This window comes from Myxocyprinus asiaticus, chromosome 12 (genome assembly GCF_019703515.2).
Source record: "Myxocyprinus asiaticus isolate MX2 ecotype Aquarium Trade chromosome 12, UBuf_Myxa_2, whole genome shotgun sequence".
NCBI classification, from domain to species: domain Eukaryota; kingdom Metazoa; phylum Chordata; class Actinopteri; order Cypriniformes; family Catostomidae; genus Myxocyprinus; species Myxocyprinus asiaticus.
This window is the reverse complement of record NC_059355.1, coordinates 5,025,569-5,045,618: the sequence shown is the minus strand read 5'-3', so window position 1 is coordinate 5,045,618 and position 20,050 is coordinate 5,025,569. Positions and strand designations below refer to the sequence as shown.

The 20,050-nt window shown below is 39.3% G+C and overlaps 1 protein-coding gene across 1 annotated transcript; it reads left to right on the top strand.

Moving 5' to 3' along the window:
- Positions 1-4,979: 4,979 nt before the first annotated feature.
- Positions 4,980-19,380, top strand: iqcb1 (IQ motif containing B1). Its single transcript, XM_051712384.1, has 13 exons — positions 4,980-5,275; positions 5,526-5,691; positions 5,779-5,899; positions 9,825-9,918; positions 10,034-10,133; positions 10,241-10,413; positions 13,631-13,737; positions 13,998-14,131; positions 14,571-14,713; positions 15,488-15,636; positions 17,395-17,526; positions 17,679-17,835; positions 18,949-19,380. The coding sequence occupies exons 1-13, from the start codon at positions 5,170-5,172 to the stop codon at positions 19,167-19,169; spliced, it is 1,803 nt and encodes a 600-aa protein (XP_051568344.1). The 5' UTR covers positions 4,980-5,169; the 3' UTR covers positions 19,170-19,380.
- Positions 19,381-20,050: the final 670 nt, after the last annotated feature.

Here is a 20,050-nt window from a genome sequence, read left to right as displayed (position 1 = left end):
CCAATTGTTTCTGGAAAATGAAATGATCTCCACGTAATCAAAGTCTCTTTCGAGACAAGTCAGTCCACTCTTTGGCCATCTTTGGAATGCTCCTGGGCAGCCATGTTGAATGTTGATTAACACAAATAATTTAAACTTTAAAAATGTATGTAATTTTATCACACTAAAATCATGTTAACATGTATAACGTTTACATCTTTTGGCCATACTTTTTAAACAGTGTATTTTAATGTTTTTGGACAGGCCCCATTCACTTCCGTTAAGTGCCTTGGCAGACTGACGGACGAATCGAACTTATTCAGTCGTAATCGGTATTATGCTACAAATGCTGTCGATTGAGCTGAACTTGAATTGAACCCAGACATTTTATATAATATATATTCACATGAGTCTCTTCAGACCTGGTTGATATTAGTTGAGAGCTGCAGTGGTTCTGTAGGAGTCTTTGCATAGTGCTTGTGTTAGCCGCGGTGTACAGCACTATTTTCTTACAGTGCTTACATACTGGCTATGTCTCGTTTGGAAGGCTGCGTCCTCCAGAGGTCGCATTTGTCGGCCGCATGCATCATTGAAAAAAATAAACGAGAATGTCTCTGACGTATGCGGCCTATAAATGCGACCTCCAGAGGACGCAGCCTTCCAAACGAGAGACAGCCTTTGTTCGTGTCTTGTCTGTCACTCTGTCGCCGTTTATTGTTTCCACCGGGTACCTAAAATGCTGCCACACAAACGATTTAAAATTGGCGGGGGCATCTTCTATGCGAATTTCACCCTCACACTCTGTCATGCTGATATCGTGAGACAACTTTTCACCTCAACAAGAAATATCGTCACGTTTTAATATCGCGAGATCTCGTCACACCCCTAGTAACAATTTTAAGGTGTTTACTTAAAGGGGTCATGACAAGAGGAATCACATTATCCTTTGTTTTTTGACATAAAAGAAGTCATTGTACTATAAAAACATACTGTAAGTTTCAGAACTCAAAACTTCCTCACTGCAAAAAGAGCATTTGTTGAAACCAAGCTGTTAAATGACTTGGTCTCTACTTCCTCCACATTGTGATGTCACACTGTGGTAGACATTTGTATCTGAACACCTCCACAACAACACATCAACACCTACTTATCACTTCTGTAGCCCCACCCAGTAGTGGTCAGTCAAGAGAAGAGAACCAAACATGACGGCGGTTTCACATATTGTCTGTGAGCGGGGCGTGAGCAAGACGTGAGCAGCGTGTTTTCGTTTCGGCACCCATATTAACAGATTACATCCTTCACATTTCAAGCGTGAGTCGCGAGGTGACGCATGCCAGAAGTGTCCCAGACATGGCAGCGAATGGAAAGTTTCGGCGTTGAGCCTATTTTTGCTGCGTGGATCACGCTGGACTCAGCAGCTCTGGGTATAGAAAATCAAAAATAATCAGGAGATTATAGAAAATAACCAAAAGCAAATGAAAAATATTTAAACCAAGCCTACAATGCACTACAGTCTGCATAAAAAACACAAATTAACTAAATAAAAGAACGAATATATATGTATTAGAGTTAGATCATAAACCAAATTTAGTATGCATACAAGTACCATGGTTGAAATGTATTTTGCCAGGAAATAACTCTGTACGAAAGGATAGATTGGGAGCACAAGGTGGAGTAGTTACATTTATACAAGAAGGAATAGTATATAGGGCAATTCCTGAAATTAAAGAAGCAGAATGTGTTATGGTATAAATTTATTATCAAAGGGATCACTTATTGTTTATAATTTTTTATAATGCATGTTCAAAAATTACACAATGTTTGCTTGAGAAAGTTGGAGGAAATAGGGGGAAAGGGGAGTTATGGTGCGGAGATTTGAATGCACACAACTGGTAATGGGGTAGTACGAAAATAAATTCCAGTGGGGAAATAGTTGAACAGTTCATTGAAGATAAAGGTTAATGATATATTTGCAAACTTAGGTCAAGCTATATGGTGTGCTTTATATGCAGATGACGGTGCTATATGGAAGAGAGGTCGAAACATTTCTCATGTGAATTTAAGTATGCAGACAGCCATTAAAAAGGTGGAACAGTGGTCAATAGATTGGAGATTTAAAATGTCAACAAGCAAATCATGGTGTATGTACTATACTCGGAAAAAATAATTTCCCAATAAATTCGAATTATTACTATATGGAAAATCAGTAGAACGTGTGAATGTATTTAAGTATCTAGGTATGTGGTTTGATAGCCGTTATACATGGAAGAAACATAGATGAAATGGATAAGAAATGTTGGAGAATTTTAAATGTGATGCGAGCAATAGCGTGGAAAGAAAGAACATCATTATTGATGATATATCAAGCCATGATTAGGTCTGTGCTTGATTATGGATGCATGATTTATGGTGCTGCTTCAGTAATGTTGTTAAATCAATTAGATAAAATACAGTATAGAGCTCTCAGAATATGTCTATAGGAGCAGTTAAGTCGACACCGGTTAATGCTTTGTAAGTTGAGGCAAATGAAAGGCCAATGAATTTACGCAGAATAAAATTGTTGTTGGTATATTGGGCAACCTTGAAGAGTCATGCTGGAAGCCATTTTGCTGATGGGAGTATACAAATAAGAAAGGAAGGGGTTTTGGGTGGATTATAAATGATGTGGCAGAAAAGTATCAAACTCTAGACAGAATATTTAATGTGTCACCTGTATGGAGTGAAGTTCCGTCATGAATATTCCCTGACGTAGAAATAGATTTGGAAGATACTAGATAAAAGAAGAGAATGGGAAGAAATAGCACAAATTCAATATAATGTAAATAAGCACATCAAAGAAAGATTTTATACAAGAACTCAAATATATACAGATGGTTAAAGAGACCCAAATCTAGGAATTATAGGAGTGGGAGTATATATATTCCAGGTCTTAATATAACTATATCAAAGTGACTGACATCAGAGTTGTCAATATATGCTGTAGAAATGGTTGCTATTATTATAGGATTAATGTGGGTAGAGGAGATAAGACCAGACAGAGTGGTGGTGTGTTCTGATTCTGCATCTGTTTTAAAAACACTTTCTACATGGCAGTCATCAAGGAAAGATCTGATGACTGAAATATTTACGTTGCTGTGGCAAATACATTGGAAAGGAGTGGAAGTAGGATTCTGTTGGGTACCAGCGCATGTAGGATAACTGGTAACGAAGTGGCAGATGAGCTAGCTAAAAATGCTTTAAAAAGGAAAGAAGTGGATGTTAGTGTTCCTTTGGGTAAAAGTGATATCAAATCCATTATGAGGAAAATATTGTTAAAGAATGGCAAGAGGTTTGGAATAATGATTGTAAGGGTAGACATTTATATAAGATATATATATATATATAAATGGTAGATAGTAAAAGGAATATTTGTGGAAGAAATAGGAAAGAAGAGGTTATAATAGGTTAAGACTTGGGGATTCAGGTTTGAATTCATCACTGTATATAATTGGAGTACATGAAAATGGTTAATGTGAGTATTGTGGAGGAAAAGAAACAGTTGAGCATGTAATATTTGAATGTAGTTGGTATGAAGAGGAGAGAAGAGAGTTAATATTACAGGTGCATCTCAAAAAATTAGAATATCGTGGAAAGGTGGAACTTTCATATATTCTAGATTCATTACACACAAAGTGAAATATTACAAGCCTTTTTTGGTTTTAATCTTGATGATTACGTCTTACAGCTCATGGAAATCAAAAATCCAGTCACTCAAAATATTAGAATAAAACATTTATAATACCGAAATGTCGACCTTCTGAAAAGTATGTTAATTTATGCACTCAATACTTGGTTGAGGCTCCTTTTGCACAAATTACTGCATCAGTGCGGCGTGGCATGGAGGCAATCAGCCTGTGGCACTGCTGAGGTGTTATGGAAGCCCAGGTTGCTTTGATAGCCTGCCTTTAGCTCATCTGTATTGTTGGGTCTGGTGTCTCTCATTTTCCTCTTGACAATACCCCATAGATTCTCTATGGGGTTCAGGTCAGGCGAGTTAGCTGGCCAATCAAGCTCAGTAATACCATGGTCAGCAAACCAGTTACTAGTAGTTTTGGCACTGTGGGCAGGTGCCAAGTCTTGCTGGAAAAGGAAATCAGCATCTCCATAAAGCTTGTCAGCAGATGGAAGCATGAAGTGCTCTAAAATCTCCTGGTAGACGGCTGCATTGACTCTCACTTGAGAAAACACAGTGGACCAACACCAGCAGATGACATGGCACCCCAAATCATCACCGACTGTGGAAACTTCACACTGGACTTCAAGCAACTTGGATTTTGTGCCTCTCCACTCTTCCTCCAGACTCTGGGACCTTGATTTCCAAATGAAATGCATAATTTACTTTCATCTGAAAAGAAGACTTTGGACCACTGAGCAATGGTCCAGTTCTTTTTTTTTTTCCTTAGCCCAGGTAAGACGCTTCTGACGTTGTCTCTGGTTCAGGGGTGGCTTGACACTAGGAATGCGACACTGCCACTGTAATTCGTGCAAAATTCAACTTTTCCACAATATTCTAATTTTTTTAGATGCACCTGTATATTTAAATAAAAAAAGGTCGAAAAGATAAGGATTTGGAATTTGTATTGGGTTGGGAGTATAATGGGGATCAAGTAGGGTACAGGATTTTGATGGAGTATCAGTACAGGTTTGAATAAAATAATTTAATATACATTAGATTAATGATGCTATTCCACACTTATAGGATCATGAGGGGTTCTGTGTGCTGAACACGCAGCGCCATCTGAATCATGGGGTCTTGATTGAACTAGAGTGGGGACAAAACACATTTTTTTTTTTTTTAAAGGGAGTTGTGTACGACAGCAGGGAGAGAAGGAAAATGGAAGGGTAAAGGAAAAGATGAACCAAATAACTCATGATTGCATACAGTTCAATAGGTGGCGATATACACATAGACTGCGAATCGCCAAAAAACAAAAGAAGAAGAAGAAGTCGCAGGTTGATGGCGTAGATGTTGCTGTGGAAACCCGACTCATGCTCCTGTCTGTTTTGTCGCTTTTCCTGTGCAGAGAATGAATACTTCAGCTTCACCAAACATATCAACCAGGAAAAGGAAAATAAACTGCTAATATCAGCATACATTTTAATCGTCGTTGGTTTTGTGACTTCAAACGTTTTTCCCAACCTCTGAGCGCGATGGGGCCATCAGGGGACGAAATTAACCCAGAATATAAAGAGCTGGTCGCAGTCACGCGAGAAGAATCGGAACAAAAGATCCACGACGTGCTGTCAAAATTAAAAGGTGGAGATAAATGAAATGGGAGTCCTGTCTTTTGTTCGTCGTTGAGTTTGGGGTTTTATCACTTTACACACCATGCTTTTATAACTCTTAGATTGTTGGTTGTTGACAAATAACATTGATGTGGACTTTTTAAATCAAGATTTTAGGTTAAAGTTTGTACACATTTTAATTGCTTTAGGTGCTAAAACGGCTGTCAATGCTTGAAACAATACCATGCATCTGCCACATTCAAAAAACACCTTTCACACAGATCTTCTAGGCAGAAAGTCGTTGGGAGATCAGAGGGAACTGGAGGCGTGTAAACAGAGTCTTTACTCATATGGTGTGCTGCAGTACTGCTCATCTACCCTGAGACTGAGTCCAGCCAGGATTGAACAGGGCTATGCAGTCCAGACACAGATGGCAGACATTCTCAGGTATTCCAATTTTAAATGAATTACAAATAGATGCATTTTCATTTGCAGTCTTATGGAGTTTTAATGTGTGATCCCATGTCCTTCTAGCATGTGCTGTGTGGGTCTTGGCACTTTCAGAGGCATGGACGTGTTCACTCAAGAATTTTTGCCATCCATGGTTGAAAATCTTCTTTTTCTTGCAGACCGTCTAATGAACAGAGCTCTGAGGGTAAGACAGGACAGTGTAATCAGATAAGGAACATAATGAAGCAGGGGTTGGGTTAGTTATTGGGGGCTAACCCAAGGGTAAACTATTTGATTCTGATTGGTCAATCGTGGCATTCTGGGAGACTTATATCTCTGCAGAACAAAAATGGGCTTTTCCCAATCAGTGGGCATTTTCAAACCATTGAGATTCCCTACTTTCATTGGATAGTTTAGAAACGCCCACTGATTTCTAAACTGAGATTCCCTGCTTTCATTGGATAGTTTAGAAACGCCCATCCCGGTTTGGAAACGCCCACTGATTTCTACACTGAGATTCCCTACTTTCATTGGCTAGTTTAGAAACGCCCATCCCGGTTTGGAAACGCCCACTGATTTCTACACTGAGGTTCCCTGCTTTCATTGGATAGTTTAGAAACGCCCATCCCGGTTTGGAAACGGCCACTGATTTCTACGCTGAGGTTCCCTGCTTTCATTGGATAGTTTAGAAACGCCCATCCCGGTTTGGAAACGCCCACTGATTTCTACACTGAGATTCCCTACTTTCATTGGCTAGTTTAGAAACGCCCATCCCGGTTTGGAAACGCCCACTGATTTCTACACTGAGGTTCCCTGCTTTCATTGGATAGTTTAGAAACGCCCATCCCGGTTTGGAAACGCCCACTGATTTCTACGCTGAGATTCCCTACTTTCATTGGCTAGTTTAGAAATGCCCATCCCGGTTTGGAAACGCCCACTGATTTCCACGCTGAGGTTCCCTGCTTTCATTGGATAGTTTAGAAACGCCCATCCCGGTTTGGAAATGCCCACTGATTTGAAAACACCCATTACTGTTCTGCAGAGACCTACAGATGCATCTCAATAAATTAGAATGTCGTGGAAAAGTTCATTTATTTCAGTAATTCAACTCAAATTGTGAAACTCGTGTATTAAATAAATTCAGTGCACACAGACTGAAGTAGTTTAAGTCTTTGGTTCTTTTAATTGTGATGATTTTGGCTCACATTTAACAAAAACCCACCAATTCACTCTCTCAAAAAATTAGAATACATCATAAGACCAATTAAAAAAACATTTTTAGTGAATTGTTGGCCTTCTGGAAAGTATGTTCATTTACTGTATATGTACTCAATACTTGGTAGGGGCTCATTTTGCTTTAATTACTGCCTCAATTCGGCATGGCATGGAGGTGATCAGTTTGTGGCACTGCTGAGGTGGTATGGAAGCCCAGGTTTCTTTGACAGTGGCCTTCAGCTCATCTGCATTTTTTGGTCTCTTGTTTCTCATTTTCCTCTTGACAATACCCCATAGATTCTCTATGGGGTTCAGGTCTGGTGAGTTTGCTGGCCAGTCAAGCACACTAACACCATGGTCATTTAACCAACTTTTGGTGCTTTTGGCAGTGTGGGCAGGTGCCAAATCCTGCTGGAAAATGAAATCAGCATCTTTAAAAAGCTGGTCAGCAGAAGGAAGCATGAAGTGCTCCAAAATTTCTTGGTAAACGGGTGCAGTGACTTTGGTTTTCAAAAAACACAATGGACCAACACAAGCATTGCACCAACACATTGCACCCCAAATCATCACAGACTGTGGAAACTTAACACTGGACTTCAAGCAACTTGGGCTATGAGCTTCTCCACCCTTCCTCCAGACTCTAGGACCTTGGTTTCCAAATGAAATACAAAACTTGCTCTCATCCGAAAAGAGGACTTTGGAACACTGGGAAACAGTCCAGTTCTTCTTCTCCTTAGCCCAGGTAAGATGCCTCTGACGTTGTCTGTGGTTCAGGAGTGGCTTAACAAGAGGAATACGACAACTGTAGCCAAATTCCTTGACACGTCTGTGTGTGGTGGCTCTTGATGCCTTGACCCCAGCCTCAGTCCATTCCTTGTGAAGTTCACCCAAATTCTTGAATCGATTTTGCTTGACAATCCTCATAAGGCTGCGGTTCTCTCGGTTGGTTGTGCATCTTTTTCTTCCACACTTTTTCCTTCCACTCAACTTTCTGTTAACATGCTTGGATACAGCACTCTGTGAACAGCCAGCTTCTTTGGCAATGAATGTTTGTGGCTTACCCTCCTTGTGAAGGGTGTCAATGATTGTCTTCTGGACAACTGTCAGATCAGCAGTCTTCCCCATGATTGTGTACCCTAGTGAACCAAACTGAGAGACCATTTTGAAGGCTCAGGAAACCTTTGCAGGTGTTTTGAGTTGATTAGCTGATTGGCATGTCACCATATTCTAATTTTTTGAGATAGTGAATTGGTGGGTTTTTGTTAAATGTGAGCCAAAATCATCACAATTAAAAGAACCAAAGACTTAAACTACTTCAGTCTGTGTGCATTGAATTTATTTAATACACGAGTTTCACAATTTGAGTTGAATTACTGAAATAAATGAACTTTTCCACGACATTCTAATTTATTGAGATGCACCTGTATACTTCCATTCCGGGCTAATTTTTTTTGTATAGTACTGTTTGATTGATCGTTGTCCCAGGAAAATGATTTATTTCATAGCTGTGATCTTGCATAATAAAATAATGTCAGCTCTAATCAAAATTGTATTTATTTACTTATTTGGTAAATAGCCATGCACAAAGTGGCGGCGTAATTTACAGTCATAATCGCAAAATAAACCCCTTCAGAGTGATACAAGACGCTTCATTTTGGGGTCCCTGTCAGGGCTTATTTTGCCATAACAACCAGGCCCAGTTGCAAGAAACTGCTTAAGTCAGGAAAACCCTTAGTGATAATGTCTTTACAATTATAACTGAGAGTTTTCTTAATTGAAGGGGTTTCTTGCTACTGGGCCCATTTGATTGCACAGTTTTACCATGAAAACAGGCTTGTCCAAAGCCACTTTTATATGTCAACCCTTCCGTGCAGTTGACAATCAGTTAACACAGTAGCACTCAGGGACTAAAAACAGTTCAATGAACGAAAACTGAAAACAAACTAATTTTTTTTTTATGCAGAATGTAACCGAAAATGCCATTTTCAGTTGTTCCGGAGTGAAAGTCATTTTTAAACGCTGGTAACCAATTATAACCGGTTAAGTAAATTTAAGTAAAACAACACCATTTCATGTTGCCTGAAAAAATGAAACGTGCTTTGATCCTGAAGGAAACTGCTGCATCACACATTTCTTTGTGGATGTCTCATTCTGTGAATGTAGACCCTTTTAACAACTATGTATAATTACTACATATACTGTACATGCACGGCTAATCTAGATACAAGGAAAATATTATTAAAAGTAAAAAGTATATTCTCAGTTCTTTCCAAGTCTTCACTAAGTTATTGTTAGATATGATGCATTAATACATTAATTTGGTGCTGCCGGGTTTTGACTCGAAAATTGAAAATTATACTTAAAGGGATAGTTCACCCAAAAATGAAAATTCTCTCATCATTTACTCACCCTCATGCCATCCCAGATGTGTATAACTTTCTTTCTTCTGCAAAAAAAAAACGAAGAATATTTCAGCTCTGTTGGTCCTCACAATGCAAGTGAATGGTGACCAGAATTTTGAAGGCCTAAAAGGCAGCAAAAAATGAATCTGTAAAACTCCAGTGGTTAAATCTATATCTTCTGAAGCGATATGATAGGTGTGGGTGAGAAACAGATTCCTATTTAACTAATTTTCCTTTTTAACTGTAAATCTAAATTTTCACTTGCTTCAGAAGATATGGATTTAACCACTGCAGTCTTATGGATTACTTTTATGCTGCCTTTGTCATTTTTGGACCTTCTAAGTTCACTTGCATTGTATGGACCTACAGAGCTGAGATATTCTTCTAAAAATCTTCATTTGGGTTCAGCAGATGAAAGAAAGTCATACACATATGGGAGTAACTGATGAAATAATTTTCATTTTTGGGTGAACTATCCCTTTAACAACAGATTTTGATTTCTCTCCACAACAGGACAAGGCACAAAATGAGATGATTCGTTTGTTTAGAAAAGTCTTTGATTCCATTGGCTGGCTCCTCAGGGCTCATAGACATCTTATTCATCATGGTAAGTGATGAGAAAGCGACGTTTTATCATCAGATTGAGAGCATTTATAAGCTGTATTTAAAGATGTTTTTTAACTGCAAGAGAAACTAAACTTAATTAAACGTTCTCTTCTCAGTATTGAGGTCTAAACATTTTGAGAGTGTCCAAATGTGTGAAGACGATGACGTTGCCTTTGTTACTATAAAAATGTGGAACGATATTTTCAGGGCAAACAGGTACAACAGCAAGCCACCAGTTCCATACCACAAGCTTTGGCCATGCAACTGCTGCAGTTTGGAAAATATCCTTTGGTCTTTGTCTCTCACCCTCTTTTTTTCTGCAGTGCTGTTTTAGCTGATATGGGCAACAGAGCTCTTACTGGCATTGCAGATGATATTGTATATAAAATGTCCAGTAGCTCAAATCCTGTAATTGGCAGAGCAGCTGTGAAGACCCTCATACTGATTATGGACAACAGCAACTCAACCCATCAGCTCATTTACAAACGATACAGAGGTAGAGTCACATTATACAGATCTCAGTATGTCCTGATGAGGGTCCAAAATGAACCTTTTGCCACACCTGCCAATGGCAATTTAATTTTTACCAGCCATAAATATTTCTTACTGTGTATAAAAACAGCTTTTTGATTATTTTATATATATGTAGCTCTGGAAAAAAATTGAGACCACTGCAAGATTTTCAGTTTCTCTGGATTTACTATTTATAGGTATGTGTTTGAGTAAAATGAACATTTTTGTTTTATTCTATAAACTACTGACAACATTTCTCCCAAATTCCAAATAAAAATATTGTCATTTAGAGCATTTATTTGCAGAAAATGACAACTGGTCAAAATAACAAAAAAGATGCAGTGTTTTCAGACCTCGAATAATGCAAAGAAAACAAGTTTATATTCATTTTTAAACAACACAATACTAATGTTTTAACTTAGGAAGAGTTCAGACATCATTATTTGGTGGAATAACCTTGATTTTCAATCACAGCTTTCATGCGTCTTGGCATGCTCTCTACCAGTCTTTCACATTGCTGTTGGGTGACTTTATGCCACTCCTGGTGCAAAAATTCAAGCAGCTTGGCTTTGTTTGATGGCTTGTGGCCATCCATCTTCCTCTTGAACACATTCCAGAGGTTTTCAATGGGGTTCAGGTCAGGAGATTGGGCTGGCTATGACAGGGTCTTGATCCGGTGGTCCTCCATCCACACCTTGATTGACCCGTCTGTGTGGCACGGAGCATTGTCCTGCTGGAAAAAACAATCCTCAGAGTTGGGGAACATTGTCAGAGCAGAAGGAAGCAAGTTTTCTTCCAGAATAACCTTGTACGTAGCTTGATTCATGCGTCCTTCACAAAGACGAATCTGCCCGATTCCAACCTTGCTGAAGCACCCTCAGATCATCACCGATCCTCCACCAAACTGTCACTCAGAGTGTGAGACACTGTGGCTTGAAGGCCTCTCCAGGTCTCCGTCTAACTGATAGACGACCAGGTGGAGGATCGGTGATGTTCTGGGGGTGCTTCAGCAAGGCTGGAATCGAGCAGATTCTTTTTTGTGAAGGACGCATGAATCAAGCTACGTACATTCTGGAAAAAAACGGGCTTCCTTCTGCTCTGACAATGTTCCCCAAATCTGAGGATTGGTTTTTCCAGCAGGACAATGCTCCATGCCACACAGATGGGTCAATCAAGGTGTGGATGGAGGACCACCGGATCAAGACCCTGGACCACCTATAAATAGTAAATCCAGAGAAACTGATAATTTTGCAGTGGTCTCTTTAATTTTTTCCAGAGCTGTAGATACATGCATACATATACAGTTGTGCTCAAAATTTGCATACCTTTGGAGAATTGGTAATATATGTACCATTTTTAAAGAAAACATGAGTGAGCAGGCAAAACACATTTCTTTTATTTCTTATGGGATTCATATTCAACTGTAGGTTATAACAGAATGGCCCAATCATAAAACAAAACATGGCAACAAAGAAAAAAATGAAATGACCCCTGTTCAAAAGTCTGCATACCCTTAGTTCTTAATACTGTGTATTGCCCCCTTTAGCATCAATGACAGCGTGCAGTCTTTTGTAATAGTTGTCTATGAGGCCCCAAATTCTTGCAGGTGGTATGCAAAATCTTTGGTCGTCTTGCATGAACTGCACATTTGAGATCTCCCCAGAGTGGCTCGATGATATTAAGGTCAGGAGACTGTGATGGCCACTTCAGAACCTTCACCTTTTTCTGCTGTAACCACTGGAGGGTCAACTTGTGCTTAAGGTCATTGTCGTGCTGGAAAGTCCAAGAGGGTCCCATGCGCAGCTTTCGTGCAGAAGAATGCAAATTGTCTGCCAGTATTTTCTGATAACATGCTGCATTTGTCTTGCAATCAATTTTCACAAGATTCCCTTTAGAGGAAACTTTAGAGCTCACACACCCCCAAAACATCAGTGAGCCACCGCCATGCTTCACAGTGGGGATGGTATTCTTTTCACTATAGGCCTTGTTGACCCTTCTCCAAACATAGCGCTTATGGTTGTGAGCATAAAGCTCTATTTTGGTCTCGTCACTCCGAATTACAGTGTGCCAGAAGCTGTGAGGCGTGTCAAGGTGTTGTCGGGCATATTGTAACCAGGCTTTTTTGTAGCATTGGCACAGTAAAGGCTTCTTTCTGGCAACTCGACCATGCAGCTCATTTTTGTTCACGTATTGTCATATTGTGTTCCTTGAAACAACCACACCGTCTTTTTCAGAGCAGCCTGTATTTCTCCTGAGGTTACATGTGGGTTTTTCTTTGTATCCCGAACAATTCTTCTGGCAGTTGTGGCTGAAATCTTTCTTGGTCTACCTGACCTTGGCTTGGTATCAAGAGATCCCAGAATTTTCCACTTCTTAATAAGTGACTGAACAGCACTGACTGGCATCTTTTTATATCCTTTTCCATCTTTATAAAGTTCCATTACCTTGTTACAGAGGTCTTTTGACAGTTCTTTTCTGCTCCCCATGACTCAGTATATAGCCTGCTCAGTGCATCCACGTGAGAGCTAACAAACTCATTGACTATTTATACACAGACACTAATTGCAATTTAGCCAGAAAAAAAGCCACAAGTGTGGGAAATTAACCTTTAATTGACATTTAAACCTGTGTGTGTCACCTTGTGTGTCTGTAACAAGGCCAAACATTCAAGGGTGTAAACTTTTGATCAGGGCCATTTGGGTGATTTCTGTTATCATTATGATTTAAAAAGGAGCCAAACAACTGTGTGACAATAAATGGCTTCATATGATCACTATCCTTAAATAAAAGACTATTTCTGCCAGGGTATGCAAAATTTTGAGCACAACTGCATATATATATATATATATATATATATATATATATATATATATATATATATATATATATATACACACATACAGATAGACGCAACAGATATTTTCTTTTGTTGATGATTTGATTTGAATTGCTCACGACACTAACATTAGAGTCCAGCTGTCGTTCTTACAGTTTGACATGTATTATGTTGCAGTTCTTATAAAGTAGGCAGTCACTGGCATGTAAATCCATTTTATTTACTCGCCAAAGCAAATAATTACTCTCGATTGGCGCTTGACGAGCGTTCATTTTGTTTCCTGGTCCTAGACCTTTAGCTTTCTTTAATTGGCTATTTCACCACACTAATGCTGACCTAACAGTGGTCTGTGTTTGTGCTGCAGGTTTGGATGATTTGGCTTTGAAAGATTGGCGTGGTAAAGGCTTTGATGCTGCACTGGATCAATTTATTGACCGACTGCGGTCAGATGTCCCATGGAGAGACACTGAGGTCAGCTGCCACCAACTGTAATTTGGCATCACTGTACCAAATCCACTTCCTGCAAGCACTGTGTTCCATTCATGAGGAGTAGTTCAGTTATCGGCTGTCCATGTTAAACTGTTATTAAATTGGATTGATTTGTATTACACAGTGATTTATAGAGATTTTGGGGTTATAGTTATAATGAATTTCACACTGGATATGTCTTATCTTAAATTTAGTTGTTTGCTTGTATTTACATTCTTACATTACATTATTTATGTACTCAGCATGATGTTAAGGAGTCCTCTGAGGAGCAAGTGAGAGCAGCATGTGTAATCCAGGCCACCTGGAGAGCCCATCAGACCAGAAAAAGACTTAAGAAACTGCCCAGAGCTGTCAGCACATTACAACGCAGCTTCAGGTTAGGAAATAATGATCCTCCCCATGCCCAAATATGTCTACGTCCCTACTACTGTATATAGTATGCCAAAATCTGTATGTCAGATGAGTACGATGTCTGAATCCTCAGTATTAATAAAACTGTAATTGCAATTGTAGTACAACTATTTGCATATTGAATTGTGATTCATCTTTTCTTGCTTGCATCTGTTTAACCATGTAACTGCCTTTACAGAGGCAGTGTCACATTGTGTGTTGATTCTCATGCAGTGACAGAAAGCAAGACATGCTCCGAGTGTCATAACAACAGCAACGCTGTTTCGTTACACAGAACCAGAACTTAAAACCTAAGCTTGCCTAAAGTGTTAACGCTGTTTTGCTGCTTAGCAAGCACTGGTATTTACTGAAGAAATTGCTAATCTAGTTTTTGATTGTTGCGGCAATTTGCCGGTGGCTTTTAGGGAAAAGCGGAGGCGTCAACAGGAACATGCTGAGCGACAACATGCAGAAGAGGAGTTACGTCATCAAGTGTGTCTGCGAAGACAGAGAGCCATGAGACAGTTCCGCCAGCGCCAGCTTCATCTGATGGAAATACTACCAGCTGGTAACACATGCATAATTTCACACAGAACCCTTAAAGGAATAGTTCACCAAAAATGAAAATTCTCTCTTCATTTACTAACCCTTATGCCATCCCAGTTACTTCTGCAGAACACAAATGAAGATTTTTAGAAGAATATCTCAGCTCTGTAAGTGCATGCAATGCAAGTGAATGGTGGCCACAACTTTGAATCTTCAAAAAGCACATAAAGGCAGCATAAAAGTAATCCATACAACTCCAGTGGTTAAATCCATGTCTTCAGAAGCGAAATGATAGGTGCAGGTGAGAAAAAGATCAATATTTAAGTCCTTTTTTACTATAAATCTCTACTTTTAACCAGCCCCGACCAGTAGGTGGCGATATGCAGTCTTCATGCATAAAGAACAAAATAAGTAGAATGTAGAAGTGAAAGTGGAGATTTATAGTAAAAAAGGACTTAAATATTGATCTGTTTCTCACCCACACCTATCATATCGCTTCTTAAAACATAGATTAAACCACTGGAGTCTGGATTACTTTTATGCTGCCTTTATGTGCCTTTTGGAGCTTCAATGTTCTGGTCACCATTCACTTGTATTGTATGGACCTACAGAGCTGAGATATTGTTCAAAAATCTTTGTTTGTGCTTTGCAGAAGAAAAAAGTCATATATATCTGGGATGGCCTGAGGGTGAGTAAATGGTGAGAGAATTGTTATTTTTGGGTGAACTATCACTTTAAGTAAAAGGTTGCTGTAATATAAGGAGTGGTTAATGCTGTAAATGTCCACCTCTCCCAGCCCACGTGGAGAGATACATGGGGGAGCTGGAGAAGAAGGCAGCCGTGCTGATTCAGAGAGTGTGGAGAGGACACAGTGAGAGACGAAACTTCCAGCAACGCAAATACATTCTAAAACAACACAAAGCTGCTGTCACTCTGCAGAGAGCTGTGAGTGTAGAACTAAAGGCCCTGTTGCCTAATGCACTGAATTCTATGGAGTAAAGCATCAGCAATGCCTCTGTCACATTGCGTCGCATTGCACGCAGGTCAAGCTATGTAAAGTGTTGCATCTCAAGTTCAAATTTCACTTCTGACCCCTTTGCCGCTGAACTTTTGAAGCCAACGATTACCGGGCAATTTGCAAAGTCTGATTGTCACGATTCCTTGTAATTCATTTCTGTTTTCCGTTTTGTTTCCAAACATTCCAAGACCTCACTTCTTGAATGTAAAGTCACCAAGGGCATCCTCCTTATCACTTTCTGCAATAAATGTTTCTAAACAATCGCAGAGACTTTTCTCTGTTCTAAGCTCAAATACACGTTTTCAATGTTGAGTGTGCACACCTCCCACATCTTGCAATCAAACTCATAAAATCACCCTACCATTGGCACTATCGGCAACGCTTTTAATGTTAAGGTCAAAGTGGCACATATTACAGTATAATATGTTCAGTTTGTGTTAAACACAGACTTTTTATATGACACTAATGATCTTTGTTGTCATTTAGCAGATATACACTCAGTGACCTCTTTATGAGGTACACCTGTGTACCTACATATTCATGTGATTATCTAATCAGCCGATCGTGTGACAGCAGTGCAATGCATAATATCATGCAGATATGGGACAGGAGCTTCAGTTAATATTCAGAACAACCATCAGAATGGGGAAAAAATTTGATCTCAGTGATTTGGAGCGTGGCATGATTGTTGGTGCCAGATGGGCTGGTTTGAGTATTTCTGTAACTGCTGATCTCCTGGGATTTTCACACATAACAGTCTCTAGAATTTACTCCGAATGGTGCGAAAAACAAAAAACTGCAGTTCTGCAGACAGAAATGCCTTGTTGATGAGAGAGGTCAATGGAGAATGGCCAGACTGGTTCGAGCTGACAGAAAGACTACAGTAACTCGGATAACCACTCTGTACAATTGTAGTGAGCAGAATAGCTTCTCATGCACAATATGGCGTTACATAGAACTGCTGCTTTCTGGATGTTTTTTTTGTTTTTGGTACCTTTCGGAGTAAATTCTAGAGACTGTTGTGCGTGAAAATCCCAGGAGATCAGCAGTTACAGAAATACTCAAACCAGCCCATCTGGCACCAACAATCATGCCACTGTCGAAATCACTGAGGTCACATTTTTTCCCCATTGTGATGGTTGATGTGAATATTAACTGAAGCTCCTGACCTGTATCTGCATGATATTATGCATTGCACTGCTGTCACAAGATTGGCTGATTAGATAATCGCATGAATTAGTAGGTGTACAGGTGTACCTAATAAAGTGATCACTGAGTGTACACTACCTGTTTGGGCACACCTACTCATTCGTCATTATTACTATTTTTCACATTATAGAATAAAAGTCTTCAAAACTATGAAATAACACAAAAGAAAGTATGATGAATATATAGTGACTATATATATATATATCTATCTTATATTTTAGCTTCTTTAAAGTAGCCACCCTTTGTCTAGATTACAGCTCTACACGTTCTCTGGGCATTCTCTCAGCAAACTTCAACTTCTACCTGGGATGCTTTTTAAACAGTATTGAAGGAGTTCTCATGTATGCTGGGCACTTGTTGGCTGCTTTTCCTTCACTATCCAGTCTAAATCATCCATTTTGTTTTTGTTTTTTTTTGCCTGGTAGTGTATATAAAGTTTGTGAATGAATTTGCTTATAATTGTGAATATCTGACAGATTCTGCGGTTTCTAAAACGTCGTAAAGCGCAAAGGGTTATTCTGACACCATTCAAGGGACCCAAAGGACTGACTGACAGTAGGAGGACGGAGCTCAGGAGACAGATAGAGGAGCACATCTCTCTACATCCTGTGAGTTACTACTGGCACCTACTATAAATGAAACCTTTGGGAACTAAAACATCCATTTAAAACACCCTATACTTTTATCCAGATGTTTATCCAGTGTCAAAATTACCATTTATCTCAACTTGAGCTGTGATGATGGATTTTGTGTTGTGCAGTCATCTGTGATGTCAGCAGAGGGCAGTATGGAGCTCCATCAGAGAGCTCAGAGTCTCCTACACCAGCACCTGGTCAACAGAGCATCTGATCGAGCACAGGAGCAGCACAGACAGGCTCTTCTCGCACAGATCAACACAGACATCGAGCTTTTACTAAGTATGTACCAAAATCTGAAGCTATAGTCATGAAATGCAAAGTGTAAGAACTGAAACATACATGTTTAATGAAAGGATTGTGAATTGGTACTTAAAGGGATAGTTCTCCCAAAAATTATAATTCTCTTATCATTTACACATCCTCATGCCATCCCAGATGTGTGACTTTCTTTCTTCTGATCAACTTCACCTAAGATTTTTAGAAGAATATTTCGGCTCTGTAGGTTCATACAATATAAGTCAGGGGTGTCAAACTCCGTTCCTGGAGGGCCGCAGCCCTGCAGAGTTTAGTTCCAGCCCTGCTCCAAAATGCCTCCTTGTAATCTTCAAGCACGCCTGAAGACCTTGATTAGCTGCTTCAGGTGTGTTTAATTAGGGTTGGAGCTAAATTCTGCTGGACTGTGGCCCTCCAGGAACCGAGTTTGACACCCCTGATATAAGTCAACATGGTCCAAAACTTTGAAGCTCAAAAAGCACATCAAGGCAGCATAAATGTAATCCATAAGACTCCAGTGGTTTAATCCACGTCTTATGAAGTAATATGATAGGTGTGGCGATGTGTTTTTGGCAATTCACTTTCTTTGTGCATATCGCCACCTACTTGACAGCCAGGAGAATTTAGAGTAAAAAAGGACTTAAATATTGATCTGTTTCTCACCCACACCTATCATATCGCTTCTGTAGACATATATTTAACCACTGGAGTCATATGGGTTACTTTTATGCTTCCTTTATGTGCTTTTTTGAGCTTCAAAGTTTTGGACCCTGTTTCCTTGCATTGAATGAAACTACAGAGCTGAAATATTCTTTTAAAAATCTTCATTTGTGTTCTGCAGAAAAAAGTAAGTCCTACACATCTGGATTTGCATGATGGTGAGTAAATGATGAGAGAATTTCCATTTTTGTGTGAACTATTCTTTAATACACGTATACAATTTGATTTTCATCAAAACATGCAGTAAGTAATCCAAAAGTAATCATATTTGATTACTTTAAAGTGTAATCTAAAAGTTTACGTTACTGATTACAGTTTTATCTGTGCAGTTTGTAATCAGTACAAAATTACACTGAAATACATCATCTCATACTGCACATATCTTCTGTATTATTTCAGATGCCCCATCCCTGAAGGATGCCAGAGCGGAAGATGTTTTCCTGTTCCTGAGCCGTTCTGTCCCTGTGGCTACACGCGCCCGCCAGTCACACACTGCTTTGATCCAGAGCATGCGTCTCCCGTGGTGGAGGATGCTGGGAGAGGAGTTCTCCAGCCCAGAGGACACTCCCAGGAAAGACTATGATATGGACATTGAGTCACTGTATCTGGGCGGTAGCTAAATGATGTTGAAAAATTAACAGATGTTTACAACATATTTTTATGACACTAGTGGTCAAACTTTATTGGTAATATAGCTCTAATATTATATCGGTATACTTGACAATGGTACATTTGAACTGTTGCGAGTTTTTAAAGGGATAGTTCACCCAAAACTGAAAATTCTCTCATGATTTACTCACCCTCCTGGCATTGCAGATGTGTATGACTTTCTTCTGCAGAACACAAATTAAGATTTTTAAAAGAATATTTCAGCTCTGTAGGTCCTCACAATGCAAGTGAATGGGTACCAAAAGTTTGAAGCTCCAAAATCCACATAAAGGGAACATAAAAGTAATCCATATGACACCAGTGGTTAAATCCAAGTGTTCAGACACGATATTATAGGTGTGGGTGAGAAACAGATCAATATTTAAGTCAGTTTTATCATAAATTCTCCTCTCTGCCCAGTAGGGGGAGACATGCACTAAGAATGTGAATCACCATAAACAGAATAAGAAGAATGTGAAAGTGAAGATTGACTGAGCAGGGAGGAGAATTTATAGTAAAAAAAGGACTCTTGATTTAATCACTGCAATCTTATGGATTCATTTTATGTTGCCTTTATGTGGATTTTGGAGCTTCAAAGATTTGGCACCCATTCACTTGCATTATATGGACCTACAGAGCTGAAATATTCTTCTAAAAATCTTCATTTGTGTTCTGCAGAAGAAAGAAAGTCATACACATCTGGGATGGCATGAGTGTGAGTAAATGATGAGAGAATTTTCATTTTTGGGTGAACTATCCCTTTAAGGCTTCCAAGATGATGTGCTTGGTAAATCTAAGAGTAAATGTGATTGCCTGTATTTTATAAATACAATGCAATAGAACAAATACAGTT